The sequence below is a fragment of the Cibotium barometz genome, chromosome 36 (assembly GCF_041138505.1).
Source record: "Cibotium barometz isolate CiBa-2024 chromosome 36, ASM4113850v1, whole genome shotgun sequence".
Taxonomy (NCBI): Eukaryota; Viridiplantae; Streptophyta; class Polypodiopsida; order Cyatheales; family Cibotiaceae; genus Cibotium; species Cibotium barometz.
This window is the reverse complement of record NC_141081.1, coordinates 3,981,026-3,994,549: the sequence shown is the minus strand read 5'-3', so window position 1 is coordinate 3,994,549 and position 13,524 is coordinate 3,981,026. Positions and strand designations below refer to the sequence as shown.

The 13,524-nt window shown below is 43.1% G+C and overlaps 1 protein-coding gene across 1 annotated transcript; it reads left to right on the top strand.

The window, feature by feature from the left end:
* The first annotated feature begins 11,742 nt into the window (after nt 1–11,742).
* Nucleotides 11,743–13,096, top strand: LOC147617417 (uncharacterized protein At4g14100-like). Its single transcript, XM_086775669.1, has 2 exons — nt 11,743–12,289; nt 12,529–13,096. The coding sequence occupies exons 1-2, from the start codon at nt 11,770–11,772 to the stop codon at nt 12,732–12,734; spliced, it is 726 nt and encodes a 241-aa protein (XP_086631795.1). The 5' UTR covers nt 11,743–11,769; the 3' UTR covers nt 12,735–13,096.
* The last annotated feature ends 428 nt before the right edge of the window (nt 13,097–13,524 follow it).

Genomic DNA, 13,524 nt, shown 5'->3' with positions numbered 1-13,524 from the left:
TTGCGGCTTTGATACCATAATGAAATCCATGAAAAAAGAGTGATATGAGCTATGAGAAGGTTGCACAATAGAGCTATGGCGGATGGAATGTGAGATAAGATAGTGTGTTAACCTAATCACAAATATTAAGAATGAAATCAACACTAATCAAGGGCACACGTTTTTCATTATGAGAATAAGCTTGTTACATCCATATGTAGCTCTCATAGATCTCTCATTCACATATTCTATGCACACTTGTGCTATCCATGTGTTCATAAATGCTCAGATGCTTTGTGCACCCTTGCACCTTCTATGTGCCTACTTTTTGACCATCGACCATCTTTTACATTCATCCATTCACATCCCCAAATAACCTTAGCTTGCATCCATTCCAATTTCATAACATCCTAATTTTCTTCTACCTTATTCCCACATACATGTGCCCCATACATGACATGGCACAGAGTGGAAGCAAAGGAGCACTAGAGTGTGCTGAATAGAGAGTGCGAGAGAGAGAGAGAGAGAGAGAGTGCGAGAGAGAGAGAGAGAGAGAGAGAGAGAGAGAGAGAGAGAGAGAGAGAGAGAGAGAGAGCAACTATGCTAAATATACTGAAGCAAAACAGTCCCAAGCAAGAGACACTAGAAGTCTCATAAGTGAGGGAGCAAAATATGTACAAGACTAAATGAGAAATGAGAGGCCAGAACCTCCTATTTATAGTTGAGGTATGCTGGCAGATTGGGGCTGCTAAGCCGACTGGGGCAAGTATGCTGGCCGACTGGTAAAATACCAGAAAGGCTGGGAAAGATCCCAGAAAAATAGAGAAAAAAGGGGTGGCCAGCCCACAATCAAGGGCCATACAAAAGGGAGCAAATGGGCACCAAAAGTGAGCAAAAACTGGGGATGAATGTGCTAACATCCCCTCAGCACCCACCAGCAGATGCTGAACAAACGCCGAGAAGCCGAAGATGAGGAGCCAAGGAAGCCTGAGAAACTGGCTTGGTGAACAAATCTGCAGCATTCTCCCACTGAAGGACAATACTCCAAATGCAAGTCTTTAACAAGAACCTGTTCACGAACATAGTGATACTAAATCTCAACGTGTTTCGTACGAGCATGAAACACAGGGTTCTTGGCGATGGTGATGCAACTCTGATTGTCACACCAAAGAAGAGTAGATCCGGTAGGAGGACAGCTAAGCTCCTCCAATAATCTTCGCAACCATATCACCTCACATGCAGCATGAAACACAGGGTTCTTGGCGATGGCGATGGTGATGCAACTCTGATTGTCACACCAAAGAAGAGTAGATCCAGTAGGAGGACAGTTGAGCTCCTCCAATAATCTTCGCAACCATATCACCTCACATGCAGCATAACAAACCGCACGATACTCTGCCTCGGTAGAGGAAAGCGCCACAGTAGGCTACTTTTTACTGCTCCAAGAAATGGCTCCAGGCCCGAGTGAAAAAACACAACTAGTGGTCGAACGCTGAGTATCTGGATCTCCAGCCCAGTCTGAATTAGGGCATCTAACAAGAGTGCATCCTGGGCCATAGAAGATGCCAAAGTCCAGAGTGCCACACAAGTACCGAAGAACTTTGAGAGCACACTGCCAATGCTGGTGACGGGGTTTGGATGAGAAAGAAATCAATAAACTGACTGCGAAGCATATGTCCAATGGAGAGTAGGTCAACAACACCAACAGCCATGACCAGAACCCGATACTGTCCCTGATCAATCCCTGGAGAAGTAGCAGGAAGAGAAAGCTTCTCATCAATATCCATAGTAGAAGATACTGGTCTGCACCCAGTCATCTGAAATCTGTCGAGAATCTCCCGTGTGTACTTGTGCGGCTGAGAGAAGAAAATGCCCAAGGTTCGAGGTCTGCCAAATCTCAAAGCCGAGAAAATAATGCAACAAGAGGCCAAGAACCGTCATCTCAAACTCTGTCTCCAAAGCATCCATAACAGAACGGATCCTCACAGAATAAGAACCTGTAAAGATGAGGTCATCAACATAAACCACAATGATAACAATCAACCTCCTCTCAAGGAGGATATAAAGGTTCGAATCTGCATGAGAACGGCACAGGATGAGCTTCTGAAAGAACTCATCAATCCGCTGGTACCAAGCCCACGGAGCCTGCTTCAAACCATATAAAGCCTTCTTCAGCTGGTACACATGTTCTTGTTTGCTTGGAACAGCAAATCTTAACGGCTGATCAACATAAACCTCCTGTGTAAGCTCTCCATTCAAGAAAGCCGACTTGACATCCATCTAGAAAATGGGCCATCTATGATGACCTGCAAGAGCAAGAACGGTGCGAATGGTAGTCATCCGGGCCGTCAGAGCGGTCTCATTGAAGTCGACTCCAAGGCGCTGAGCATAACCCTTCGTGAGACCAACCTCGCTTTGTGCTTGTCCAAGCTACCATCACCTCAGAACTTTGATTTGAAGATCCAATGCACACCAATCACCTTACGTTACAGTGGTCGAGGCACCAAAATCCAAGTGCCATTCCGTTCGATAGCATCCAACTCTGCCTGCATAGCATGACGCCAAGGCTCATGTGAAAAAGCCTCGTCCTCCACATAAGTGGGATTAGAAGGACCATTAATGATAGAGGAAATAAGAGCATAGTTAACAAACATGTTGCCCTCATGAATTTGTTTCCCTATAACTCTAGAAGAACGCCGGAGAGAACCAGGCGGAGGAGCAGAAGGAAGCTCAGCTTCGAAGGATGGGTTGGTTGAGGGCTTTTGCAAAGGATGGGTTGGTTGAGGGATTACCAACCATCAAGGCTCCATCTTCTGCTTGTTCCTCTTGTTTACAGAGGGGAAGCAACACCAAGCCATCTTTCCGAAGGAGGCGACACACATATCTTCGACATCACTTGCTCTCATTCATGCAGACTTATGTGGTCCTATGAGTACCGCATCTAAGGCGTTGTAGAGCATGCCAAAGAGCAGAAGGAAGCTGATAACTCAAAGGGACAAACCGAGCATGCCAAAGAGTAGAAGAAGCACCAGAAGAAAGCAGAGCGGTCAACTTGTAGAGACCACTATCTTGGACTCCCTGAGCCAAGATGCTACCAGTTGCCTTATCACCACGAATGGTAATCTCATAAGAAAAGATCACCTCCGCACCCTGAGCTGTAAGAGCACTCACTGACAAAAGGTTAAAAGCCAAATCTAGAATATACAGAATGTCAGAGAAGTACCTCTTGTCCTCAGAAGAGCGGAAGATGGGGATAGTGCCATGTCCATGCATTGGCACAGAAGAAGAATCACCCAGAGTGATCTCGCCTGACCTGGTAGTGAAGTCCTCAAACCAATCTCGATGGGGTGTCATGTGAGTAGTAGCACCGCTATCCAAACCACAATCCAAGACCATGACTGAGAAGTCACAAGAGCAAGTATACGACGAGTAGCTGCTAAGAGAAGGATGCCATCATCCTTCTTGGGTTGAGACACTACTGTAGAGGAAGAGTTCTTTGTTGCTTCATCTCGCTTCTTCTTGTGACATTGTGGTGACTTGTGACCCTTCTTGCCACAATAATGACATTCAATGTCCTTATTCTTTGAAGATTGTGACTTTGTGACTTGTGACCCTTCTTGTGACCCTTCTTGCCACAATAATGACATTCAATGTCCTTATTCTTTGAAGATTTGTTGTTGTCTTTATCCTTGTCGGAATCCTTGAAGTTCTTGTCAAAGCCCCCTTTCCCTTTCTTTTGCTGATTCTTCCCTTTATCTCGTGCTGCCAAAGCTCCATCAGGGCCACCAGAGGTGCCAGTCCACTCCTCAAAGTGAGACTCAATCTGCATAACGGAGGGGAGAACTTCCTCCCAAGTAACTAGAACAAGACAAGGAGAAGAAACAAGAGACTGAAAGTATGCATCAAACCTCTCTGGAAGCTTGGAGAGAAGCCGAATAGCCATGTCCTCTGTAGAGATGTCCTTGCTAACAAATAGGAAGCTCGTCCCAAAGATCTTTCATCTTCGAGATGAAAGTAGATAAAAATGGAAAGGTAGACATTGGTAAGTTCATAAGTTGCTTTTCCAACGCCAAAATCCGACCCGGAGACTTAATCTCATAGAGATCTGTAAAAGCCTTCCAAACTTCATGTGCAGCATCTGTTGTACACACATGAGAGTGAACAGAATCCTGACAGTTCAACATCAGAAAGGAGAAAATGTTGCGATCATTTGACTGCCAAATATCAATCTATGCCTGAGTCGCACCACCAGAAGCAAGGGTGGGAGGGGTGGCATTAGCCGGTGTAACAAGTCAATCCCAAAGATCCACACCATGCAAGGCCGATTTCACCTTCACCTTCCATAGGGTGTAGTTGGAACTATCTAACTTTGCAGACTCATAGAACATATAAAGAGAAGTCAGTGTAGCCATCACAAAAGCTTGGGCTCAATCTCAGAAATATGCACAAACTCAGAAGAAGAAGTGTCCTCCATAGGTACCAAGGGTGCCACCAAAGCCCGAAACACCACAGACCCCCCTACAAAGGGGAATGACCACTGGAGAGGAAACCGCAGCATAAGAAGGGCCGCTATCCTGAAAAAACAGGCCGCCTATGTCCAAACTCCACGTGGAAAGAAAACGCTGATCAGAAAATACCTGATGGCTACAATCGGTGAAGCCAATCTGAAGGAGAAGTGACCAGCAGGTGCTGTCCAGAAAATGCACCAGCAAAGGGGCTGCAAATCTAAGATTAAATGCAAAGGAGAGGGTGCTCAAGTAGGGCTGAATCTGGGGCAGCGGAGAAGTTGTTGAACCGGGAGCAATGATACCATGAAAGAGTGCACAGAGCGGAAGCAAAGGAGCACTAGAGTGTGCTGAATAGAGAGTGCAAGAGAGAGAGAGAGAGAGAGAGAGATATGGAGCAACTATGCTGAATATACTAAAGCAAAATAGTCCCAAGCAAGAGACTAGAAGTCTCATAAGTGAGGGAGCAAAATATGTACGAGACTGAATGAGAAATGAGAGGACAATACCTCCTATTTATAGTTGAGGTATGATGGCCGACTGGGGCTGCTAATACTGTCCGACTGGAGCAAGTATGTTGGCTGACTGGTAATACCAGAAAGGCTGGGAAAAATCCTAGAAAAATAGAGAAAAAAGGGGTGGCCAACCCACAATCAAGGGCCATACAAAAGGGACCAAATGGGCACCAAAAGTGAGCAGAAATTGGGGATGAATGTGCCGACGGGCACCATATTTCAACATCTAGCTAATGCTAGTGGGACAACCTTAGTCCGTTGAGGTCTTGGTTGATGTGTCCCCTATCTCTTGGTTTGGGGGGACGACTTCTACATCCTTATCTTAGAGATTCTCTACTAGGTCTACTGCCTCATGAGAAAACTCATCAAAGATGTATTGTCATGGTTATGAAGCTTCTTGCTCTTGAGACCATCCACAAATCAATCAGGGAGTCATCTAGTCTCTGGCATGGGTTGCATCTCATGTGGAGATACTTGGTTCTAGCAATATAATCCCACATTATTTGACCCTCCTCTTGCTTGAGGTTATAGATCTGTGCAATGGGGCTCCATTGGGCTCCACTGGGGGTGAGACTCCCAGAATGAAGTAGTTGGCTTTTAAAGTGGGTTCAATGATCTAAACCATAGTCGTGCTTTACCTTCAAGGCAAAGTCCAAATAAGCAAATGTCTCATGGTCTCACAAATTTGATCAAACTTCTCTAGATACTCAATTGGATCTCTAGTTGCATTGAATTCGGTCATTCATACATACAACAACATATTGGCCCTTGCATCGAACACACATCCAATGTATTTTTTTTTCTCAACCATGCTTCGAAACCAACATCCAGCCCTTGATCACTATCAGACATCTGAAATCAAAACAAAAGTAAATTGATATTAGCATAAAAAGACATGTGCTATCCAAAACTGCCAGGTGGAAAGTGGCCCAAAGTTTTGCTACTATGCAGTGTTTACATGCAAAATATCGCTGCAGCAGTGAAATTTTGTTGCTTGGTAACAACCTTGCAAACTTATACTCCTGCCTAAATTGTCATTGCCATAATTCCTTTATACCTACCCCCTTTGTTGCACATCGCTAGGATGATAGTGGCAAACAACTCTTCCTCCCACCCAAGTCCTTCCACCTCTCCCTCCATCAAAGCTCTCTCTCACCAAGGTATATGCTTCTCTCCCTCTCCTATTCTTCATTCCTTTCTTCTTTTCTCTCAAGATTTCTTGGAAAGCTTCATTCCTTTCTTTTTTTCCCCAAGATTTCATGAAAGGCTTCAACCATGCTCTCTATTTGAGCTTTTCCTTTCCTTCCCCTCTCTTTCGTTTCTCTTTCTCCTCTCTTTTTGTCTTGCCCTAACCCTAGCTTTTACATAGAAGTGCTAATAGAGATCTTTAAAGCTCTCTAGTTTATGGTTTTATGTTGCCCTAACCCTAGCCTCTACATAGAAAGCCTAATAGAGAGCTTTGATGTAGAGCTCTCCATCAAAGCTCTCTATTAGGCTTTCTATGTAGAAGCTAGGGTTAGGGCAACATAAACCATAAGCTTTCAATCATTTATGCATTACGATAATGATAAAGAAACTCACCTTGTTTTTCTCATGTCCTCCCTCTCCTCTTGCTTTCTCACGCGAGTATGTTAATAAAAAGAAGTATACTTTCTAACTTTTTGTTTTCTTTTTGTTGCTATTTTATAAGCTTATTCAAGTCAACAACCCACAACTCTAGCTTCTTGAGGTAAGAGTTGCCTCCTTTCTATTATGCTTTTAGGGCTTTTTAAGGTTTTATGCTTTTAGGGTTTTGTGAATTTTTGGGTCTTTATGCATGTTGAGAGCTCTCTATGCATGCATAGAGCTACCAATAAACGCATGGAGCTCTCTATGTATATATAGAGCTTTTAGGGTTTTGTATTTTTTTTAGGGTTTTATGCTTTTAGGGTTAGCATAGAGCTCTCAATGCATGCATAGAGCTCTCTATACATGCATAGAGCTCTCAATGCATGCATAGAGATTTTAGGGTTTTGTATCTTTTTAGGGTTTTATGCCTTTAAGGTTAGCATAGAGCTCTCAATACATGCGTAGAGCATGAATAGAGCTCTTAATGTATGCATAGAGCTCTCAATGCTCCTAATGCATGCATAGATGTTTTGCCTAAAGCTTTATGCATAGGCTTGCAAGTTCTATGCATAATAAAACTTTATGCATAGGCTTGCAAGCTCTATAGACAGGTTTCTTACAGCTCGATGCATAGGTTTGCATATGTTTAATCTACTAATTGCTTTGTTTAATCTTATATTTTGTAGCTCTTGCACTAATGCTCTCCTTCGACTTTATAAAAAGAGGTAAGACCTCTTTTTCTTTTAATTTCTTATGCAAGTTCTTCCTTTATTGTACCCTTGGGTGTCGGGTTTAGGTTTAGCTCAGTGTATAAATCCTATGCATATGCATAAGCTTGCATAGGCTCTATGCATAGCTTTATGCAAGGGCTATATGCATAAGCTCTATGCAAGGGCTCTATGTGTAAGCTCTATGTATAGCTTTAGCAAGGGCTCCATGCATAGCTTTATGCAAGGGCTCTATGTGTAGGCTCTATGCAAGGGTTCTATGTGTAGGCTCTATGCGAGAGCCTATGCATGGGCTCTATGCATAGGCTCTATGCATATAGCTCCATGCATAAGGTTCAATGCATATACTCTATGCCCATGCTTTATGCATAGGGCTTTATGTATAAGAGCCTATGCATGGGCTCTATGCGTAGGCTCTATGCATAGAGCCTATGCATGGGCTTTATGCATAAGGCTCTATGTATAGGTTCTGTGCATAAGCTTTATACATAAAGCCTTTATGAATAGCTATTTCTCGGGGGGTTCACTCTAAGAAATTTTATGTATCATGTGCTTTCAAGGGGTATTTTAAAAACCTCTTACACTTACATACTTTTATGAATAAAATGACCCCCTTTTTCTTCATAAAATTATGTTTTTTTTCAAAATTAGTTAAAAAACCTCTCCTGTAAATGTAATTATGTAACATTTTTGAATTAATATATCCCTCCTAATGAACTCATGTGCTACACTTACATATTTTTAGGTGAACCCCCCGATAGCTATTTATGAATGTTTTATGCTTTGAGCAATTGACTCTTATGCATGTATTTGGGCTAGGTTATATGTATAGACAATGTCAATTGACCCATGCAGGACGACCTAGATGTCACAAACTTGCTCAAGATCATCAACCAACGATATGGACAACAGACATGGACTCAGTTCTCACAAACACATGTATGGTTTGACAAAACCTTCTCACATTCATAGAGTTTATGCTTTATGCATTTTGTAAGTCAATTAGTTTAATCTTATATGCAGGCCAACATACCATCGGACTAATCAACTCCATGTAGGCAATCTACTCCATATGGCCAGTCGTCTCCATGGGGACAGTCCACTCCTTTGATAGGCCCAGATCCGAGAGGCCCATCATACTATGGCTGTGAGATGAGCCTACACCACCAACATTTAGACCCGCCCCCACTTCCTCATATCTATCTTCACCACAATGTTGTAGTAGGGAGTCTGGGGGGGCTAGTAGACGTAATAGTGGGGGGGAGCAGGGTGCTGTGGCTTTGGCAAAAGCAGTACTAGGTCTCTTGAGTCATCTCCCCAACGGCGGGGGGGTTCTCCATCTTATGGCCAAAGGCCCAAACAATTGAGAAATATAATATATATTTGGTTCACTTACATTCTTTCTAATTTTAATTTCTTTTTCAAGTTTATGTCTGTATCAAAAACTTGTCTATATCAATTTAAAAAAAGAGCTAGGGAAGACTAAAGAGTCCTATGCAGACTCCCCAGTCTACCCTAGCTCTTGTCTAGGCGTGTCTTGCTAGAGGAAGTGCGGAGGGGTATGAACACCGTTCGCTTACTTTGTGCCTTCACCTCGGAGGACAAGCGAGGCCCATAGTAGTAAAGATGATGGTTTTCATATTTTTATCTTTGGAAGTTGTACGTGAGTAAACTTGGTTTTATTTTGAGTTTTTGAAGCAATAACCTCGATGTAGAGGATGTGATGTTTATCATGTTTTTCAGTTTTCACTCCCTTTGGCTCTCTCTCGCCCTCTCCCTCTTAAATAATTATGTCATGAAACTCTCTCTAACTCTCTTCGCCCCTCTCTCTCTTGATGGAGGGCGAAGGGTATCTTTTTTGAATCCACTCGCTCGATTTTCAAAAAGTGCTTGCTAGAAAATGCTCACCATAAAAAAGCACTCACTAGAAAATGCTCACCATAAAAAGTCGCCCGTTGGTATTTATTGTGACAATATGAGTAGCATACAATTTGCTAGTAACCCAATATACCATGCTAGAACAAAGCACATTGAGATGCATTATCACTTTGTGAGGGAGAAGGTTCTAACAAGTGATGTAGATCTAGTATATGTCAGCACAAGGGATCAGGTGGCTAACATCTTCACACGAAGGCATTGGGCACAAAGAAGCTCCACAAGTTTAGGAGCTTACTTCTTGGAGTGTAGTGTGTGGAGTTAAGCTCGAGGGGGAGTGTTGAGATATCGAGCTCAACCAGTGCTACGGCAGGACTTTGATGACCCGCCTAGGTGATAGCTTCCGCACTTATGACATTGGCATGGTTGGCGAGATTATGGTTGATATGTCGCCAGTGGGGTGGATGACATGCTGTGTGATAGCCACTTTGGAGTCCTAGAGTTATGGTATAGTTATAACGCCACCTTATATTGTTAGATTCACATTATGGACCGACCATTGTATGTTATTATAGGAGAGTAATTTTCCTTCATGTATGTACTCTTATCTTTTCGTTATATAGTTGTAGAGAAGAGAAGAAGATAGAAGAAAATTCAACCATCCATCTCTCTTGTTTCTTGCTCTCTTGTGTGTGTGTGTGTGTGTTTGCTTGCAAGGAACTCAAGCTCTCTCTCTCTCTCTCTCTCTCTCTCTCTCTCTCTCTCTCTCTCTCTGTGCACAAAGGAAGCAACCTCAACAACGAAGGCACCGACCCCCACATTGCAAAGTTCATAAAAAATGGGTTCCTACATGTCTACTCATTGCTCAAGGGTATTTTGATGGTAATTCCACCACTTGATTGCACTTTAAACAACAAGGATATGTAACAAGTCACCTCATCGGATGCATCAACATTCGAAGAGCTACTAGTCAAAGCTTTAGCATCGACATATACTATTGACACAATAGAGTCATTTGAAAGCTTAATGGCATGACTCACACTATCTGGGGGCTGCGAGGTATGGCGGCATGACACGTCTCTTGTCAACTCACTTTGCACTACCGAAGGAGGCCATCGAAGCTTAATGATAGACATAAACCTCCAATGCTAAAAAGGAGAGTTAGAGCACCTTTCCTCGATGGCAAAGGAAGGGTTTGAGTTCTAGAAGCCTAGAGTTAGAGGGAAAATAACGAGTCAAAGGAAGAGCATGAAAAGAAGTTTCCTATACCCCTATATAGCAAAGCAAACAAGTGAGAATTTTCACATGTAACTTTCCCCAGATAGTCATGCCGTGAACGCCCAGAAAAGTTACTCCAAAGGGGATAAAAAATCATGCTTATAGCGCTCTACAATGGTTAGAAGAATCATGACAGTAACTCAAAAGCATGATATTCAAAATTTCATTTGGGATGAAAAACCAGTGTTAATCTTCACACCATGAAAAACTAGTTTAGTTTTTCATGCCAAAATTACCTTCTCAATACAAGAAAAAACGAATGTACTTACACATTTATATCTTCTTGATCATCACTATGTACTCGTCATTTTGGTAATTAAAATTTCATCATGAATATCTTTACGCCAAGTCAAAGTCTCAAGAAATAGTCAATTCTCATACTAAGACAATATTAGATAATCTGGAAAAATTTCTCACACTTTGGGAATTAACTTTTCAATATAGTTTTAGCCATATCTTGCGCATGTTAACTCCGAATTTGTCGGAGATTATAGATTTTGAATTCTACTCATAAATATCTTTCCAATGATATGTCACATGAGGGGGTTTTGACAAAATCTTGGATAGGTTCATCTTGTGGGGTGGTGATGGAATGGTGAAGAAGGACCCTTACATTATTTTTTGGCGCAATAGGACATGACGATTTTTAGAGTAGTGTGAATTAAGCCGGAGTCACGCTTTGACAGAGACAAGCACCCATGTGGCTCCAGGAGGCAGAAAAGAGCCCTGCCCAACACCAAATATGTCGGGCGCACTAATGACACCAGGCAGAGGCAAGGTACATGGTTTGCATAAAGAAGAGGAAACTTTCCAATTACACACATTGTCTGCGTGTCACCCCTAGGCTCCAGCCCTCAATGTGACGAGTAGTTGTTTGCTAGAGTTGTCGGAGGTCTTTTGCCAAAAGACTTCTGCAAGCTAACTGCACGAGAGAGGGTAGTTGTTGAGTGTTGTGTGTGAATGCACGTGGAGGTCTTGGAGCTTTTGCCTCTTGCCTAAATGTGAATGCAAGGTAATTGGGCCCAATCTTAGAACGAGCTTGCTCGCTTCTGACCCGAGCTCGAAAAACAAAAACAAAAACAAAAAGGTAATCGGGGCCGATGCTAGAGAAAAACTTTTTTCCGAGCTAGGAGAAAAGACAAGGTGGAGCCCCCTCTTCAAAAATTTATTATTAATGGATTTTTATAACTAAAAACCGATAAATTTTAAATTCAATCGTTTTTTTTAAATTTAACGTGCAAAATACACCAAAAGCCGGTTTTTTCAAGCCTCTTCTGAGGCATGTCTTATCCGAAGTTCTGTGAGAGGTGGGGTTTGTTGTTAGCTATGGCGCCTCTCCTCTACCTTCTGCTCTTTTTTGCTGAACAAGAGGTGGTGCAGGCCTGGTCAACATCCCCTTCCCCATCCCCGTTAGTGGTCACTCCATCCCCATGGCCGCTGCAGTTCCACTCGCTTGTTTTCATTGATTCGGGCGCGGGCGCCCTGCAGGCCGTCCATCTCTGGTACGATTGGCCCAACGGCCGCAACTTCAACATCATCCACCACCAGCTCAAGAACGTCGTCCACGACCTGGAATGGACCAACGGGACCTCCTTTTACTACGACCTGGACGCCCAGACCTGTTCGGTCAGGCACTTCGATGTGGGTATCTTGCGTCCGGACTGGATGGTGGACAATGCCACCTACCTCGGCCAGCAGGACATCGATGGTTTCACCTGCAATGTGTGGAGCAAGGCCGACTTCATCGTCTACTATGAAGACGTTGAAACAAACAGGCCTGTGCAGTGGGTCTTTTACACTGGTTAGCATAAACCCATCATTCCATCTGCTATGTTTGTCTTCAATGGTACACATTCCACTAACCCCATCTCAAGAGCTTCATTTTTCCATAAAGATACCCTAATCTAACCCTAGTTCAAGGGATGCCCTCACTCAACCCCTAATTTAACCCTAGTTGAAGAGTTCAATGCTTCCTTGTGCCGAGTAACATTGGGTTGCAGGGACACAAACCCTACTAATAGGTGAATGTGGATATTGCAGGTAGGTCTGCCCATGTCATGACCTTTGAAGTAGGGGCTGTTCTTGAAGAGAGTCAGTGGCAGGCACCAGCATATTGCTTTGATGTCCAAAACACTGGACGCACTGCAAAGCCGCTGACCACCACCGGCGGCGTAGAAAAGGACCCTTTAAAGAGATTGCTAAACAGCTTGGAAGGTTCTCTTGGAATAATGTCCTCTAAGTCATAACAGCACAATGCAAGCTAGTGGTGTATAATGCCTATGTATGCCGTATTTAATGTTGCAGCAGTAGATAAGGTATGGCATCTGTTGCCAATGAGGTGATAGCTCGAGCGGTGAAGGTGTTTGCCTAGGACCAAGAGGTCCTAGGCTCAAAACCCCCCTTGGTGCTTCCTCAGTGGCATCACCTACGGGCGGTGAAAAATCAGTAACTACAGGAGGATCTTGGGCCTAAGGCTAGTCGGGACGGTATGGCATCTGTTTAACATTCCACCACATCAAGACTCAGGTTAGTGTCAATTCATCTTTAATGTCAAATACAGCATACCTTAAGAAATCACTGTATGCAATATACATTTGCCTTTTTATCATGTCTGTCTCTACTGTATTTGATTATAGCTGGCAGCTCTTACACCCTTTATGGTTCCTATTTATGAGCCTGCTCTCAACACTGCTCATTTCCCAGCCTTCCAATAAGACTGGCTCTTGCCTTGTATTCAAAAGTTTTGCTCATGATTATGTATTCAGATCTTTCCATTAAAGTTGAGTCACAAAAAAGTCAGCAGCAGGAAGCTCAGGGTTTTAACATAATGCTTCTTATGTGGCAGCATAGAGTGAGATTCAAATACACATTAACACTTGATTTTAAGCAAGAATTGAGCAAGATTAACTTTGAGATACTGTGTAGCAGTACTTTCAGGGCTTTTAGTTGAAGGTTTTGGAATTGGTAAATACATGGCTCCTCTAGGTTCAACAACTCAGAAACCCCACATTGAGGCTCTTCTCACTATACCTTCCT

Coding starts and splice junctions, on each gene's coding strand:
- LOC147617417 (XM_086775669.1), top strand. CDS start 11,770: ATGTCTTATCCGAAGTTCTGTGAGAGGTGGGGTTTGTTGTTAGCTATG. Junction 12,290..12,528: donor GCAGTGGGTCTTTTACACTG/GTTAGCATAAAC, acceptor TGGATATTGCAG/GTAGGTCTGCCCATGTCATG.